The sequence below is a fragment of the Varanus komodoensis genome, unplaced genomic scaffold (assembly GCF_004798865.1).
Source record: "Varanus komodoensis strain SLA01 unplaced genomic scaffold, ASM479886v1 scaffold10, whole genome shotgun sequence".
NCBI lineage: Eukaryota > Metazoa > Chordata > Lepidosauria > Squamata > Varanidae > Varanus > Varanus komodoensis.
In genome coordinates this window covers 24,294,317-24,313,490 of record NW_025335269.1, presented here as the reverse complement: position 1 = coordinate 24,313,490, position 19,174 = coordinate 24,294,317, and the positions used below count along the sequence as shown (strand labels likewise).

At 41.9% G+C, this 19,174-nt stretch overlaps 1 protein-coding gene across 7 annotated transcripts in view; it reads right to left on the bottom strand.

Annotated features, from left to right (window-relative positions):
* The window catches only part of GADL1 (glutamate decarboxylase like 1), a 123,322-nt gene that overhangs the window by 64,654 nt on the left and 39,494 nt on the right, over positions 1-19,174 (bottom strand). For all 7 annotated transcript variants that reach the window (XM_044417592.1, XM_044417550.1, XM_044417540.1 and 4 more), the window contains 5 exons: positions 18,548-18,663; positions 11,811-11,890; positions 11,645-11,699; positions 4,761-4,877; positions 120-184 (listed from right to left, as the gene is read on the bottom strand). In XM_044417592.1, coding sequence (XP_044273527.1) covers positions 120-184; positions 4,761-4,877; positions 11,645-11,699; positions 11,811-11,890; positions 18,548-18,663 — 433 coding nt within the window. The remainder of the gene's footprint in view (positions 1-119; positions 185-4,760; positions 4,878-11,644; positions 11,700-11,810; positions 11,891-18,547; positions 18,664-19,174) is intronic.

The following is a 19,174-nucleotide window of genomic DNA, read 5'->3' as shown; positions in this document are numbered from 1 at the left end:
CTTTATCCACAGCTTGCTTGAATGGGAAAGAGTAGGCATCTCATGGAAATCAGCGAAAGTTTTAAATGCTTATGTTTGTTTCTTAAATAGCTACCCCTTTCAAGGTAAACTTCCTGTACCTGTGAATGCCATGCAGAAGCTTGCGATGCTTCCTTGACAGCAAAGCTGAACCTCCCCATGATGCCTGCAGAGAAATTTATTAAACATTAGGAAATGCTTGTTTAGCATTGTGAAACTTAATAATGCCTCAAAAAGCGATTGTAAACACTTTGGCTAGGTGACTTGATACGCCTGATCATGCCACCCAGGACAAGTACAAAAGGAAAGAAGGGATATGCATTTTGGCTGGTATCCTGAAATACAAGTACAAGGGCTCTTGTGGCAGTTTTGTAGCACATTCCTGTGGAAAGTGCCCATACGCTTTCTACAGGGTTTGTCACTGTAGTCAGTGCCCATTTAATTGGTGTGATGAAGTGAGCAGTAATGATAATGTCAGCAACAGCAGTACCTTCTCTGAGCTGTGTGTGCAATATGTGAACTTCATATCCAGGGACAGCCTAAAGAACGGCACGGGGAGCAGAAGTATGCCCGGATACCTTTCTTGGGACTCACCAGGGTGACTTTGTATGGGTGTGCGTGCGTATGTGCACGCACACATGTGAGCATGCATGCAAGAAAGAGAGATTACAGTGCTAATGCCAGGGTGGAGGAGAGAATTTAGGTGGTGTTCCAAAGTATGGGGGAAAAGGAGGCAGAAGGTGTTTGCTGACAGAAGATTTTGCCTTCTGTGAAGTGGATTTCTACTGGCACTGAAAATTGTGAGGTTGAAGGAATTCTTTAGTGCTTGGGGTTTGCATCCCCCACCTGCACATTATGGCTCCTATGCAACGAGACATGCCTCCCATTGCAGACATTTTGTGGTGGTGCTTGAAATGTGCCATGGTACCCATGGGTCAAAAAGAAATGGCTCCTCTGGCCTAAACTGTACAGAAAAATCTGTGAAAATATTTTACAGTTATTCTTTCAGTGGGAAGAATGAGTTCATACAACTGGATCAATTAGGGGCTGAATAAATGCAAATGTATTTCTTTGAATAATCATGGAGATTAACCAAACTCAAAAAGAACCTTCAAAATTAATTCTGGAAAATGTATTTTCCCTTCCCTCGATCAGCTGCATCTTTTCAACAGAAAACCTAACCTAGAACCTAGAAACTCTAGAGGTTTTCTCCATCCTGATATAACTGTCAACTGGAAGAACAAAATGGTTCCAGACAAGACTTCAAGTCTGCACACACAGCTACTTTCAGACTTATGTTGATGTCATAGACTATTCATAAACATTTGATCTGCACAAGGAAAAGCTGTCAGAAATAGGATGCTGACAACAGAATACAGGAGAGAAGTGAAAGGCCAGATTGAAGGAAGTGTGTTACATGGGGTTTAGGAACAAGAGAAGCTCTGAGCAAAGGAAGCAAGACCATAAGGTCTGAGAAATGGTGTTGGAAGAAAAAGAAGCAGAACTGATAGAGGGTCACAGTCATTGGGTAGTGAAGGAAGAAGGGCTGGTATACAATTGCTGAGCATGGAACAGCCACAAAAGAAACAGATTTCTGCTTTGTAGGGACTTAAGCCATAAATAACAGCCTATATTTGGTGATCTGAATCTGTCCCCAGCCATTACAAATTTAGCACATTTTACATATAGCTTTTTCTCAGGACACTTGAACAGAAAAAAGTGATAAATTGCAGCAGAGGTGCCCTTGCAGGATTGTGTGTGTATCCATCCATCTGGGATCATTTCATACCTGCCAGGCATTTTCCACATACCTGAACACACAAAGAGATTACTTGGACCAGCTTAGTAAAGAAATTGTGAACTGTGCCTTCTCTTCCACTGGAAAGCAAATAACATCCTTATGACTGCTACAACTGCAGCCAATACAAAATCCTAGAGAAGATATTCATATTTTGGTTATCTGTATAATGTAGTCCAAAGAAATAAAAAGTCTCTCCAAAAAGTCTCTTGCTAAGCCTCCAATAGATCACAAATTCCAAAACAATACCACAATTAGCAGATCAACATTTTATCTCCACTAATTCATCAACAACAATGGCAACTCCTCCCAGCAAGAATTATAAACTAAAATGAAAACAAACTTGCAAAACTATCATGTTTATCCTTAATTTTCTTTGCAAAGCAGCTTCATTGAAATCCTGCAGGAATACTACTGAGCAGAATTCTAAAATTATTCAGTCACTCACTTGTCATAAATAGCATTTCTGCAATTAATATACAAAGTTTGAGTTTAGAATGGTGAAAGGTTAAACAAACAGAACTATGCTGAATCCCTGTAGACAAACTATGTATTACTGAAGAAGATTGCCATTGGCATAGCAACAGAAAGCAAGTAATTCAGTTTCAACATAATTAACTCAGTATTCACTAAATATTAGGATATTAAATTCCTAAGCACCAGTATAGTCATCTAAGATCAAAGTTCAGTCAATCAGCTAAGCATCCCATTTCTGACAGAATCAAGACATTTTAGAAGTTTTAATAGCACAGGGCTTGTTCTGACATAATTTCCCCTCCTTACTAGCACTGTTCCCACTGAAAGATCATAAGAGTTCTTCGATTTCTGCTCCCCTACTTGTCTCATGATGGAAAAATAATAATGAACGCCAATTATTTGAACACAGTCTCACCTGATTCTCTTTAAAGAGGCCACAATCTTTTTGGCTTACAGGAAAGCCTACAATCCTATAACTGCCATAGAATTGACCATTTCAATGGGTAAAGAATGGAAGGGATGACTCCACTAACAAGAAGAACTCAATCTCCCAGGAGAGATGGAGAAATCCTTCCAGTTCAGATCAAAATCTGAGGTAAAGCAAACTTTTGGAGTTTGTAAAGCCAGTCTTGGTTTTGAGGTGGGTTTTAGACAGCCCTTGGTTTCTAATCCTGGTTTGGGAAAACTTCATTAGCATCTCTGACTGTCTTCTACATATTGAAACAACACCACAACAAAATCAAACTCTCTCGGGCATCCCCTTTTAAATATTCTGTCACCTGCAATATTCTGTCCATCAGGAACAATACGTCATGGGTGGCATCTTATGTAATATTGGGTTTAAAAAAAAAAAACTATGAAAATTCAATGCAATGTCACAATTTGCAGCAAAGATTTTCCAGAATTCAAAATTATAGAATATCATTCATTTAAAATACTTGAGAAAAATATGTAGTAGGGAAAGTAAATTATCTCTAACCTATACCAATACTGACTCTCCTCTGCAATAAAATGAACTGACCCGAATAGAGAAATCTTCACATACAAGAACAAGGTAAGCATATGCTTCTGACAGGAAAAATGATTAGGCAGTATAAGTATTGAAACACTGGATTGCCTTTGAACTAGTCCACTGTCTGACCATCTTCCTCTGAGACAGGAGCGGAGAACCTGCAGCCTCATTCTATGTACCCTGACTGTGTGCCCTCCCATCAATCAGCTGAGCAGTTGGAGAAAAGAGCAGACTCCATAGTGGCAGAATCCCAATGCTCTAAAGATTCCCCTTCTCTGCTGCACAGCTGATCCCTGCAGATTTTCTGAGTAACATGGGGGTGGTTTCATTGGAATCACAAGGAGGAGAGCAGTTTAAGCCTTCCCTCCTCATATGATTAGGATGAAATATTCTCCCCACACTACTCAACTATGTAGTGAGAAGCAGCTGAGGAGAAGAAAAGATGTATTACCACTGAATCGGCTAAGCAAAGGGATTCTGCAAATCTTCCTTTCCTGCTGCTACTGCTTAACTCTTTCCCATCTATGATCAGTGAGCATTGTCTGAGCAATGGAGAAATGGAATCATATCCAGGCAGGAAAGAACTGGCTCCTTCTCCATGGGGGCAAGGAAGATACAGTGAGATCAAACCTGAGTCCAGCTGGATCTGTGGTTTCAAAAGGCATCCAACACAGAAGACAAATGAGCAAATCATCTTTTCCTCCATCAGCATTTCTCCACAGGATGGAGAGAAACCTACAGAAGCTGGGCAAGTTGTCTGAGAAGGGACAGAATGATCTCTCTAACCTTGGTATGGATGGTTGGATTGAAGGGCCCATGTGTGGATAGATGGGTGAGAGCAGATGGATGGATACACGTACAAACGCACCTGAATATGAATGTGTTTGGATGAATGGATGGTCCAAACAGAGGACAAAAGGTGTGTGGAGTAGCTCTCTCTCTCTCTCTCTCACTCTCTTTCTGTCTACTTTACATTACTTAACAAAGCAGATGATGCTCTGGTCCTGCCCACCAACAGCAGCACAGCCTTGCCTCCAAATATTGCCCTCAAGGGAAAATGCTTTCCCATCTGGCTCTACGAAACCCATGAGATACCCATAGCAGGATAATTAAACAAAATATTAAAAGTCCCAAATATTGCCTTCAACAAATTTTCAAATATTTCTAACTGTAAAAACATATTCTTAGTCTTAAAAAATGAAACCTAAAGTGATGTCCTGGGCATCAATATGGAAACCAAGGTACCTCTTTCTCAACCTTAATTACATCAAATAAAGATGCATTGAAATTGTTAGAAGACAATGCACTGATTTAATAATAAATAAATAAAATGGAATCTAGTTCCTTAGTTGAATTAGCAAACTTAACTGTACATTTTTCAGTAAATTTTAAAAATCCATCATCTAAATGACTTACAAGCAAAACAAAGAACAGATGTTATTAAAACAAACTTACATCAACATGCAGCCAAAGGTCATATTTTTCACAGATATTGGCTATTTCATCCAGAGGATCAAATGCTCCCAAAACTGTGGTGCCAGACGTAGCACTGACAAAAAATGGTGCTGAGCCCTGTGGAATGATCCAAAACAAAAAAGAAATTGTTTGCACTGTTCAGATTCTCCATGCTAAATAGAATATAATCTGGGAAACTAGGACAGAATTAATATCATCCACATTTTACATTCTTCCCAGATAACTACACAGAACCAGTCCTTAGAAGTACTGTATCAAAGATATTGAAAGGCCTAAATTACATCAGTATCAGACTATCAAACATCAACTATCAATTATCAATACCCCTTTTCTGTATTATCAGATCTGGTCCTGAGCTATTCACATATATGCTGCTGAAAATCTTTTTCTCTACATTCTCTTTAGGAAAAGACCATTATGCCAGGACCAGCCTAATGCTGAAAATCCACATTTCGGCATGGACACTGACACACCCACCCAAGTAGATGCAAAAATTTAATCAAATGAACAATTCACAACTTGCTGCTTTTTGATAGCAGAAAAAAGGAACTTAGAGAAAGTTGCCTCACTTTTTCTAACCTTCCATGATACTTCAACATTTAAGAATCACCTATGGATTGGTGAGAGAAACAGTCCTGTAAAAGACAGTCTATTATGTTGGATTTATAATGGCATTTAAAGTGACTGCATTTTTAACACAAACTAGCTATTACAATGCACCGTATCAGGATTGAGACCAAAGTAGGTTAATTACTGTGAACTGACCAAAAAATCCTTCCTCCAAGATTGAAATTTGTCTTGGAAGGAAGGGTAAATTTTGAGGATCACTATATAGAAGGAAAGGGTTAATTGACCCCTACATTTCCTGATCCAGTTCCCCAAGTAACAGGGCTGATCTTAATTTCATCTTCAAACATGCTGCATACAGTAACTAGGGATGTAAGAGTGTTCCTCTTTTACCCAAAAGAAGTATCGTAGCATGCACTCCAAGAGCACAAAGGACAACATTTTGTGAGCACTTCAGGCAAGCAAATATACATAAAACGTTTGGAGCAAACTGAAGGCCACAGGAGACAGGAGGATCCAGCTTCTCAGGTGAACATCACCTTCCCACCAAGGAGGGGACCAGCATGAAATGAAAATTTTATTGTTTTTCATTTTTTCCCCACTGAGATAAGGAATGTAATCCTCATTCGCTTTCTTGGCAATAGGCAGCTCCCCCATCCCCTCCTATCTCTCCTTTCTCCTGCCCTGTGTTAATTGGAGGCTCTGGTGGAGAGGGCAAGAGAAGGCAGTAGAGACACTTGAAGTGTGAACAAAGATAGGCCTTGCTTGGAAGTAAGTGATCAGAGGTGATCACTGTTACAAGCACCTCTTGTAGATGCCTCACAATAACCCTAATAGGAACAAGACATTTAATTAACCACGTTGTTTGGCCTCAAGTATCCCCTTTCTGAAAGCTCATGATATGAGAAGGATGGGAGCATAACTAAGTAGGACTCCACTACTCACCTTACGGTTACCATGCCTTCCTGTGAAATAGTTCCATTTACTCTTCCCAAATTAGTTTTTCAAATATCAGAGTGAGAAGAGGTCCTAATGCTAACAACAACAGCACTGAGGATGATAACACTAATGACTCCTGCTATAGCAGGTTGCCCTAGCAAGGTAAAGACTCCTCAACTCTCATGGAATCGGCATGTATAACCTAATTAGTTCTTATTTCTTTTGCCAGGAAAGCATAAAGTATCGGCAACTGAATTTGCCACCAATGCGAATGACAAAAAAGAGGCTCTCCGTGTTGACTGCTGCACACGCAATCACAGAAAACAGGAATGCAAGAAATCTATAAAGAGGTCTGGGGGAGGATGAGGCCAAAAGAACATGTTCCACAGTTGAAACTCATCTCCCAACTGCACTGACGTCACATGCAGGGATGTGCCCTGAATCCGTGGTAGCCAGTCACCATTACTAGGACCTGAGGAAAGGAAGGTCCTGGTCCTAAGCAACATCCCGACCATAATTCAGTGCTATTACCTAAATGGCTGCACGAGAGAAAGTGTAGAAGAGGCCTATTTTGACCACAGCCAGCCATGAATGGGATGAGGTAGAATTCTGCTGGGGGGCGGGGTGAAAATCCAACAGATTTTTCCAGTTTTCCCTGTGGATTTGTTCCATTCCCACCCCACAGTTATTGACCAAAAAATGCAAGCCATCCCATTTATGGGAGTATGGAAATTTGACAGTTTTTAAAACAGGTTTTTTGACAGGGCTAAACCAGGTTTTTTTTTTTTTTTTTTTGACAGGGACCCGCTGCCATGTTAGCTAGTATTTCATGTTTTCTGATTCTATACTGGTGCTTTGAAGTATCTCATCATGTATTGGTAATGGAGTTCACGGGCTGTATTGTTCATATATGGGTTGTCAGTCACCCTGGGCTCCCTGTGAGGAAGGACCGAAAATAAATCTAAATACGTAATATAACTTTGAATGGGAGTTTTGTTCAGACATTTTATATATCTATTTTTAGCAAACAAGAAAAACCCCTCTGTGTGTGCATGTGTGTGAGTTGCCTATAAGGCTAACAATATATGCATCTACAGTACATGTCTAAACTCCTATTTTCATAAAATAAGAAATATTCTCTTCTGAAAAGCCTGAAGCAAATATACTAAGTAAAGTTACATTTCCATCCCAAAGGAACAGCTGGACATTTTCATTACAGTGAACTATTGATTAAAGTGACTTTCCAGTTATGAACTTAATATACCAAACACAAAACACAAAATAATGTCTTCTGCAACCAGAGGAATATCCTTATACATCCCACTAAACTAGATTTTATTTTGTTGGCTTTGATGTGACTTTAATAGGTTTTTAGCTTAACTTTGGTGGGGGTGGATAGGGGAGAACGGGAGAGTACATTTCACAAATTGTTTTTCACTTTGCCATGCAATATTGGAGCCAGCTAAAATGATTGCCAAATACATTTCCACTGGAAAATATTTTTCAATGCTTCACTGATACTGACGTGCATCAGTGAAAAAAATGACATCTTACACACGAGAAAATTGTGCTGCCTCTCTTCTCTCCACATTCCATTTTGGAGGAATCCAATCTCATGTGAATTTAAAAATATAGTCTGTGAGTAACAGCCTAAATTTTTTTTAAAAAAAGTCCCGTGACTTCTTCTGGAAAAAGATGACTTTGCTTAGAGGGGTCAGCTCTAGACAATGCAGGGATGCAGGCTCTGTCATGCACTGCCTTTGAAATATATCTGAAAGCTTGAGCTGAAGCCAGATTTTGAACTGGTATTGGCCAGATTTTGAACTGGGGCCAATCACGACCATCACTTGTCACCATTATTAAAAGATCTTCAGTAGTTGCCAATTTGCTTCTATGACTAAGTCAAAGAGCTGCTTTTTCCCCATTAAAACCCTAAGGGGGGAACTGTTCTCCCTCTCTCATAATCCTAGAACACGGGGCCATTTCATGAAGGGGATTGGTACAAAGTTTAGGACAGATAAAAGGAGGTACTTCTTCACACAACACATAGATGAACTATGGAATTCACTACCGGGGAAGTGGTGATGGTCACCAATTTTGGTGCCTTTGAAAGGGGACTGGAAAAATGCATCAAGGAGGAAGCTATCAGTGGCTATTGGCCTTGCTGGCTATGGGCCACCTCCATTACCAGCTGCCAGCTACCACCTGGGCAAATGGAGGTCTTGTACCCTTCCTGCTCAAAGGATCCTGAGGACAACTGGTTTCCCCCCATGTGAACAGAGTCCTAGACTGGTTGGTCCATTCTTATGTTCTTATGTATACTGAGAAAAGAATAGGTTCTACAGCTCCCAGCATCCCCCAGGTATGCCTTAACATTTAAACATACACAGGACCACACAATAGATGTCCTGGGTCCAACATATCAACAAAACTCCCTTATTATTATTATTTTACTGCATTTATATCCTGCCTATTTCCCTCTTGGGAGGAACCCAAAGCAGCTTACATAGTTTCATTTTATCCTCACAACAACACTGTGAGGTAGGTTAGGCTGAGAGTAAGTGAGTGGCTCAAAGTCACCCGGCAAGCTCCATGGCCGAGCGGGTAACCCCAAGTGGGGAACCCCAATCTCCCAGGCCCCCAGTCCAGCACACTGACCACCACACCACACTGGCTCTCAGTGTACCTGCCTATCATCCTCAAGGGTCCTCCCTCCAACTGCCCTGCTTCTAAAAGGTGAAGGTCTTTACCATGGTAGAGCCAGACTATGGAGCTCTCCTCTTCCCAGTCATATCTGCATGCCATCATTGCTGCTGTCTTCTAGGTGGGCAGAGTCTATTTTGCTCTCATGAGCCTTCAGCTGCCTTTAACAGTACTGGAGTCTCAGCTCTCTGTCTTTTATGAGCTGACTACAGTGGCTTATGTAAGTCATTTTATCTACTGCTTTTTATCTGCTGTTTTTATTGCACTCTATTGTATTTGGGGGACTGCAGGTGGCGCAGTGGTTTAAACCGCTGTGCTGCTGAGCTGGTTGATCGAAAGGTCACTGGTTCAAATGTGCACAACGGAGTGAGTTCCCGTTGCGCCATCCCAGCTCCTGCCAACCTTGCAGTTCGAAAGCATGCAAATACAAATAGATAAAAAGGTACCACTTCGGTGGGCAGGTAACAGCGTCCCGTGCACTTCAGTGTTTAGTCATGCCGGCCACATGAACACGGAGACTGTCTGCGGACAAATGCTGGCTCCCTCGGCTAGGAAACGGAGATGAGCACCACCCCCTACAGTCAGGCATGACTAGACATAACGTCAAAGGGAAACCTTTACCTTTTTATTGTATTTGGATGTGTTTGTTTTAAGCTGCCATGGAACTATTTTGGGAAAAGCAGGATAGACAAACTAAAATCGCCTTTCCCAACCTGGTGCCCTGCAAACCAACTCCCAGAATTTCTACTATTAGTCCCATTGGCTAAGGGCTGAGGAAGCAAAAGTGCAAAATATCCGGAGGATGCCAAGTTAAGGAAGCCTGCCTTAAAAAATTAAACTAAAGTCCTTCACCACTGAAGTAAATGGGAAATCCTTTTCATGGAGAGTTCTGTGTTCACACTGCTGCAAATGAAGAACCTCTTTTCTGTCTTAGGATGTCATTCTAACCCATCACAATACAGACAGGAAAATCCATCATGAGATTCCCACAACACAGCTGCATTCTGCCCAAATGTACCATCAAGAATGGTAACAAAACTGCTGCTGTTCAAAGCCTGGAACCAAAGTAAACATCTCTTAAATTGCTGTTTGTGTTTCAAAACCAAAGCTTCTATTTCTGCTACACCAAAAAATGTGTAAACTTGCTTCACACTGTGATCACTCTTTGTGGGGACAAGTGAACATTTAAACATGGAGCCTTAATTTGGCACATAAAACTGACAGGTTTTTTTCTCTTCCACTAAATTTACATTTTAGGAAAACCAATGAACAGTGCAATCTTATGCATATCTACTTGAAACTATGTACTACTGGGTCCTATTCCCATAGGACTGCAGCCTAACAGAAGATAAACTCTAACCATTTTTGCATTCCTACGGCAAGATCTCCACATTTGCAGTGTGTAATCCTTGTCTTTTCTCTAATGTCTGAAGAGCAAATGTAAACATAATGATTGGAATTATGATGCATGAGGCACATGTTTATATATGTTTGGATCTACAGCCCTACTTTCAAGCATATAGTTTACAGCAGTCTCCCCCAATCTAGCACCCTTCAGATGTGCTGGACTGTAATTCCCAGCCTCCTTAGTCAGCCATGTTAGTCGGAGAGTGCTGGCAGTTGCAGTCTAATGCATCTGAAAGGCACCAGATTTGAGGAGGCTGGTTTATACACCATGAAAATACAGACACCAGTCTTTTCCTTTAATCTCTGAAGGAATGCTTAGCAGAACGGAAAGGAATGCTTAGTATAACAGATAAAAAGAAAACCACCCTCCAGAATAAATATACAAGCAATCATGGGAGATTCCATTGCAATTTGTACAGGCATATGGCTTTAAGTTATAAAATGGCATTCTGCAAAGATACTTACAAATGCTTAAATGAGATAAGAGAGCCTTTCAAATGCTTTTAGTTTTCATTTCAAGGAAATGAAACCATATTAAACACAGATAAACATATCCATATTTCAAGAATAGTCAAGTATTGTTTTCACTGCAAAACACTTTCAAGTCAAACAAGATTATATCACCAAAAATCCCTTTAGATAGTGGAGAGAATGTTCCTTGCTTGTCAATAGTTGTTTTGTTCATAGCAGAAGAGCTGATTTATTGTTCATGAATAGTTCTGTTTAATTTCACTCCACACTCCTTTTATCTGCTCAAATTGAATGAAGTATCTGATAAAATGCTATACCCACCATGCATAAACCCTGCTTAATAACCTACTGTCCTGCTAAAGGTGATGCACAACGAGAAATTCCTTCATTTAACCATAATTATAGATGTAATCTTAGCAAGAGGCACAGTAAGAACGGTTCAGAATGCTAGTGCAGGAGTCATTTTTAGTGCCAATTTATGAATTTTGGAAATCAAAAAGTATGCTAAAGATGATGAGATGTTCCAAAATAGTTCAGGGGCACGTTACCCATGTTCATTCTGAGTGATAACAAAGGGAAATCTGAGAGACCCGATCACATGAAATTCTGTACAATTTGTAACAAACAGGCTATGCCTAGAAAAGCATTGTCATATATACACTGCCCTGCTGTGACTGTCATTCACCCTTTTCCCATTCACTTTCACATGCAAATGCACGAAGCACTTTCACAAGGCACACACACACTCTTGCTCTCACTCTCTCTCCCCCTCTCACCTCTTTCCTGGCCCGCTGGACTTGTTTCTCCAGTTCCTCAGGTATCATCTTACCTCTATGGGACACAGATTTAAAACTTTTCAGTTATGTTCAAATAGGTTACTTGCTTACAGCACTACTGCATTTTAAAAGGAGCATACCATTTCAATGGTTTTGATTTCCTTACCTTTCATCACTTTTGATGAAGTAAACATTTTGTGTCCCAATTCCCAAAAAAGATGCGGCCTTCTTCACAGAGTAATGACACTGAATAAATGCAAGGGATGTGAAAGAGTAAATTAAACAGACAATTACCCGTGGAGATATCATTAAAGAGAGTCTCAAAGGAAAGCAACTTGCACATTCTAGGCACAAGTGGGAGTGCATGAGCCCAGCTACAGGCAAAACAGGAAAACAGGTGACTGGGATAATTTCACCCCACCCTTGCCCCCAGAAGCCTGAAATAGCAGGAGATAATATTGACCTTTCAAACCTTAACTCCACTTTCTGAATATACATCCCAAGTTTCATGGTGCTAAGTTGTTGTCAATGAGAGATGTCAAATTAAAGAAGGAAGGAAGGAAAAAGGAAATTAGATAAGATAAAGCAAGATTCCCCCTTGATTCCAGTAATGGAGGCTTGCACCTTTGGCAATATTTCCTCTATTGCGATGATAAACTCTTATTCTAAACTTCTAGCTCTACAAATTTTATATACCAATTATTAGTTTTCACTGGGACCTAAAAGAAAAGCATAAAAGAAGTAATATCAGTTTTGACCTAGGGAAACAGGTGGTAAAAACAAGCCATGACTGGCTTGTTGGGTAACAAGACAAGCCTTTTAACAGCTCATAGCCATGAAAGTTAAATAGAATTTCTATTCTCTGTTCAGTGAATCTCACTAAAAGTAGTCACCTCTGAGTAGTAATGTTACACTGGCCTGGATTCAGATTCAGTCATACTGAAATCAGTGAAACTTAAGTTATATTTATTTAAGCTGTTTTACCTCACTCTTTAGCCAAAAAGGCTCCTAGAGTGGTTTACAAATCAATGAGAGAGAGAGAAATGTTCCAAGACTGCTTTTCTATATTCTACACAGCTGGATCCAAACAGGGGGTGAAAATTCCAAGATCTGGAAGACACCAGGTCAGGGAAAGTTATTGTAGAAGGTAGACCTTTCAACACCTACTAGCCACAATAGCTAAGAATATTCTTTATTTAAAGTAGTGCATGTTGAGGACAAACAGGATATAAGCATCTTCTTGCTTGGGAGTTTCCATCAGCACTTGGCTGAATTTGTTACAAAGAGACTGTTGTACGAGATGGCTCTTGATCTCAGCCAGAAAGGCAGTTCTTGTGCTCTTAACCTGGAAGAGCACAAGAACTTGCTCAACCTGGAAGCTTTCGATTTCAACCTGGAAGCTTTAGCTGACAGCTGTTTCCACATTACATTTTTTGGATGCTAGCAAGGCCAGCTCTACCATTATGCAAGATGAAGTGATCACTTTGGGTACCTGTCTTGGTACCCATGAAAAGATACCAAATTACTGGTTACTTGATTGCTTCTGTATTTCAGCAACAGGGAGAAAACAAGGAATTGTGTGGCTCTCTGCTTTGGGAGACAAAATAACTTGGCCAGGCTTGTGTACTATGCACTTTGGCTGGGGAATAAGAACAGAGAGGGGCTCACTCAGCCCTGACTGCTGGAACAGGATACTGCATTTGCAAAGATCCACAGTGCAAACTTGGTCAGAAAAATATGCAAGCACGCTTGGAAATTTGTGGCCCTATCTCCACATTTGTTTTCAAAACAGGAGCATGGAGCCTCTGACTTCTCACATGCTTGAGTACCCATAAAAACATGTGGTGTGGACTGATAGTGTAACTAAACTGCCAGCCCCTCCCCACCATTCATAACAGCAGTCTCCGGATTGACTCTAGAAGTCATCTGCTGGTGGAAGAAAAATCTGTAGGCGCACATATATTATGTTTCCGTAGACCAAATGGGGCAGTTGGAGGGCTGATCCTATGACAGGAAAAATAAAACAACTGAACTGGCCCCAATAGTTGTAACTTAATATGAATAATGTGGTGAGTGAAACCTCCAAATAGCTTCACATACTCTATTGTTTATCTCTGACTTCGCAGTGAATCCTGGGTGCTACACAATTTAGTAGAGCTCCTGAATGTTCAACACATGGCAAGGAAAGCCTTCAAGAACTGAGTGATTATTTTAGGAGAGTAATAAATATTCTTCTTGGGAAAATAACAGGAAACCTGAGCAACTCTTTGTGTTCTTGAGGGGTTAAATTAATATATTTGCCAACAACCATGAATAAACCCTTAAATTGTTCCTTTGCATACAGCAGGTGAAACCAGGTGGTTAATTAATTCAGTTTTCTTCCAAAGAGTTCACACAAACGCTGTTACAGAGGAACGTAATTATGAAAAATCTACAGAACTTTAATGTGTGGGCATGAATATATTAAAGGCATTCACGCCTGTCACACATTTTTTTAAATGGATCACCTCAAAAGAGTGCTCCCCCTTCCTGACAAGGAAATCTTCTTTCTCCGTTTAACTAGATGAACGGAATACACTATCATCTGCCATCAGCCAATCTTTTCTAACATGACACATTCACAAAGTCTTTTGAATACATTCACTCAGACTGTTGTGTGAATAATAACTTACATAGGTAGATAATTAATCTTCTGTTACATTGAATTACATCAATAATGAAATATGTGTGCAGAGCTGCAGTGTAGCATTCACTGGAGATCTGGACCCTGGCAGCAGAGTTTCATTTGAATTGCAAGTGATTCTTACAAAATAGCTCCTTATTAGCAGGCTAACAGTCACCTATTACGCTCAAATGAAAAGCGTGTGACATTGAATCACTGGGAAAATGTCAACCTTCTCTGGGTGCCAAAAATAATACATCAGCTAAATCCACAAAGTGGTAAACAAAGGCAAGCCACTGAATCATCTCTCTTGCCAACAGCTGCATATAAGTAGCAGCAGGTGAAAATTCAGGCTTTAAAACTATGGCTTGTTCCAGCTGCATTTGTTTATTTATTTTTGCATTTGTATGTTGCCCCATACTCCAATCATACTTTAATGAACCACAGTGCAGATGTTACAGAGAAAGTCAGGTTACTAACCTGTAACTGTCGTTCTTCGAGTGGTCATCTGTGCAGTCACACATAATGGATACTGCGCCTGTGCAGAGCCTGTTACTGGCCAGAATACCCAAGCTGCAACAATTTTTGGCGGGAACTCCGCATCCCTCCCCCCTGCTGCTATATAAGGCGGAGCGCCCGCCATTTTCCTCAGTCTCTGGAGACCAGCAGATCACCCCCTACGGAGCGTACCACTCATCAGAGAAGTCAATAGAAAGAAAGACTACTATCCCGTCCCTCGACACCGAGTGGGGCTGGAGGGCGGGTTGTGTGACTGCACAGATGACCACTTGAAGAACGACAGTTACAGGTAAGTAACCTGACTTTCTTCTTCATGGTCTCTGTGCATCACACATAATGGGTGATTAACAAGCTTCACTCACCGGAGGTGGATCGGTGTCGTCAGTGAAGGATGGATGATAGGACGGCCTGTCCAGTCCTGTCTGGCCCGGACATCGAGCCTGTAGTGTTTGGTAAAGGTACAAGGAGTTGTCCATGTAGCCGCCTTACAGATATCCAGCAGTGGAATGCCCGACAAGAAGGCTGACGAGGCTGCCATGGCCCTAGTGGAGTGGCCCCTGGGCGTCACAGGAAGGTCCATTTTCGTCAGTTTATAAGCCAGTTCAATAGTCTGGACTATCCATTTTGATAGTCTCTGTGCAGAAAGAGGTGCAATTGGTGTGGATGGGGACGGGAAGAATGCTGGAAGCACAATGTCCTGGTTGATGTGGAACGGTGTGGCCACCCTGGGAAGGAATGCCGGATCAGTATGGAGCACTACTTTCTCTTCATGGAAATTAAGATATGGTGGATCCACAAGGAGGGGAGATAGTTCACGTGCCCTTCTCGCTGATGTTATGGCGACCAAGAAGGCTATTTTCCAAGACAGCAGTCTCAGGTCCGTTGTCACAAGAGGTTCGAAGGGAACTCTAGTGAGTGCATGGAGGACTACAGACAGACTTCAAGTCAGTACCGATGGTCAGATTGGAGGGTGGAGATTGTGCAGCCCCTTAAAGAATCGATGGATGAGTGTGTGGGAGAACACAGATGAACTCAAAAGGGAACCACGGAAGTGTGATATAGCTGCAACATAGACTTTAATCGACATAGGTTTAAGTCCCAATTAATGTAGAGAAAGCAGAAAGTGGAGGATATTATCAATGGAAGCTAATTCTGGGGTAAAATGATTCGCTTCTGCAAACGCGGTAAAGCGTTTCCATTTCGCCTCATACGATCGGCCTGGAGGTTGTCGGGGCCGAGGTAGATGGAGCCTTCTCTCTGGATTGTCAGGACTGACAGCCGTCATCCCTAGGCACTTAATAGCCGAAGAGAGGTGGCCCCAGTATTGAGGCTGAGATGCCTCTGGTCCTTCATACGGCATTGGAATCCATGACCTAGTGGATTGTCCCGATGAACGCCGTTGTCTGTCAGGTTTGATCACCGTAGTCCTCCTGGAAGGCTCCGGGGAGGATGGCATCGGGTACGGTGAATGGGGCAGTTAGCGGCATGGCAAGGACCTCGGGGGGGAATCACGAATCTCCCCGTCGGACATCAACCCGTGAACAATTGGTTCAGGTGGATGTAGCATAATCGGGTCCACAGGCTCAATCCCCTGTTGGTATCCCGGTGGCGTGACTTGCATAATTTCTGTCGGTGCCGAGGCTGTCGGGACCGAAGGTGCCGTCGGGACTGGTAAGATGGTCAGGTCCGAGTCCCTTTGCGGTTCCGGAGCGAATCTGTGCTTCTTAGTAGCCTTGCCTGACTTGTCCTTTTTGGCCTTTTTCAGGACCGACAGATCCCCATGGTCGGAATGCTTCCGCTTCTCCTTTTGTTTGCGCAAGGAGTGGGAGGAGCGAGAGATCTCCCCGGAAGCCACTCCCCCGGATGGTCGAGGGGAGGTTACCATGGAAGGCCCAGATGACATAGATTGAGCGGCAAGCTCATCAGAGGCCTGCAAGGCTTGATCCCAGGGGACCTTTCTCAGCCTGTTCTCTCTATTTTTCCTGGCCTGTTTGGTAAAGGCCAGGCAATGTCTGCACTTATCCATCACTTATCCATGCGATGCCCTTGTCCTAAACAAAGGAGGCAGAGCTCATGAGGGTCCGCCGGGGACATTTTAGCCCCGCATTTCGAACACTTTCGAAACGCCGCGCGCTGAGCCATCGCCGAAGGGATAGCAAGGTAAAGAGAAGAAAGAGAAGAAATATACTAACTATGTATCTATCTATCTATCTATCTATCTATCTATATATATAGAAGAGCTAGAGGAAAGAATTAACTGGAAACAAGAAGTAACTTGGATTCAACTGGGTAAGAAAAATGATTTAGAACAAGCAGATACGAGAAGACAAGGTAATGGCTCGAGGCAATGTGATTAGTGGTCGAAAGAAGACTGAGGAAAATGGCGGGCGCTCCTCCTTATATAGCACCGGGGGGAGGGGGGAGGAGTTCCCGCCAAAAACTGTTGCAGCTTGGGTATTCTGGCCAGCAACAGGCTCTGTGCAGGCGCAGTACCCATTATGTGTGATGCACAGAGACCATGAAGAAGAACAGTAATTAGTACTAAAGCAGAAGGTTTCACTTGACACCTCAGGATCCCCTGACCTTGGCTCCATCAGACCCAGTCCCCGAGGCCAATGGCCTGGGAGCTGTGGCCCAAAACTTCTGGAAAGCACTGGGATCTGAAAGGAGGAGAGGAGACATATGCAACTCACGGCTTGGGCAAAGATGTTTTAGAACATGGGTCCTCAAACTACGGCCCGCCATGCCCATTCATCTGGCCACCTCAGAGGTTTTGGACTTGCTCGGAGAAAACGATCTCTGAGCGAGCGAGCCGCTGCCGTGCCGCATGGGTGCCTGCTGCCCCGACCCCGCCAGCCCACGCCCACCACTGCTGCCTTTCAACTGGCCCCCTGTTGAAAAAGTTTGAGGACCACTGTTTTAGAACAACATACCCTGATTCATTATTACATGTGTACCTGGCCAAGGTCATCCAAATTTACTGACTAGAGAGAAAAAAAGAGTCATTCATCTCATCTACATGGGATACTGAAGTAGACACTGAAAATATGCTGTGCGTAGTGCAGATATACTACAAAGTACCAGTTAAATGCCATCATCAGAGTGCAGAACACACCATTTCAGTTATATCTCAAACCAGAAATCCTAAACAAAGTATTTGTTTCTGGATTGTATGTACTCTCTTGACAAACAATTGAAAACAAGCCCTCATTGCTCTTAGAGTGATGTTATTTTTCATTATAAATTCAGTGTAGGCTAATAACTGAGAAAACAAGCCCTCTTTAAGTACAGAACAGATTTTGTTTTCTGTTATTAGCATTATTATTTTTTAAGAGCAAAATGGATGTGAAGAGGTTCTGCTTTCATTCCAAACAGCATATTTCTCCTCCACAGTCAACAGCTTTCTTAAAGTGGGTCTGACTTGTGTCCAACCTATATGGAAACAAAGCAAGGAGTGTGCTGTCCAACAGCCTAAATAAGTGTATCAGCTACTCCATCCGTTTGGAACAGCACAAAAACAGAACATCCAACTGGATTTTGTATACTTCTTGTAAACCTTGACAACTGAATCAGCCCTGGCTCAAAACCTCAGGAATGACATTGCCAGTAGACCTTTGGAGTCCACTTTGTCTGCCAGCTTTGATTTTCTATACTACAGATATGTCTTTCAATAATATAATCACATCATTTCTGCATAGTTACAAGAAAGAAAGTTTCATTACCTCTTCTGATGTAAACAGAACTAGTCGTGGCATCCCTGAAAGCCCCCTTTCCTTTATGTCAGGGAAGTATTTGTATCTTGCCAAGTTCATCGCATACATATTAGAAACAGAGCCACCTTTAAAAAAAATACACATTATATATTTATTAACTTACTCGTAAGATTTCGATTTCCAAAATGTAAATGTGCCCCATTGGTTCAGCTTAGACATTTGTTCTATGAAACATCGTTAGCAAAAGGATTACCTAGGAAAATCATCCACTTTGAGCTATTTTCTCAAAACACTGTTTTTATTCCAAAGGTAACAAGAAAAGAAAAACTGTCCATGATGGGTTAAAAATGTGACAAGCATATTAAAATTAAATAAGCAAACATAGGGTTTTGGTTAGCTTTATACTCCAATGGATATGGATGCTTATTTGAGGAATCACATGCAGAAAAGAAGCCCATTTGAACTGCGCAGAAGGACAGGCTGCTTACCTGTAACTTTGAGTGTTGAGTGCTCATTCACACACATGGATTATATGCCTGCACAGAACAATCTTCTGAGCACTCCAGAGCTAGGCAGAGCTTTTTGGTGGGAGTCTATTCCATGCACCAGGCATGGCCCCCAGCTGCCCCTCAGTTC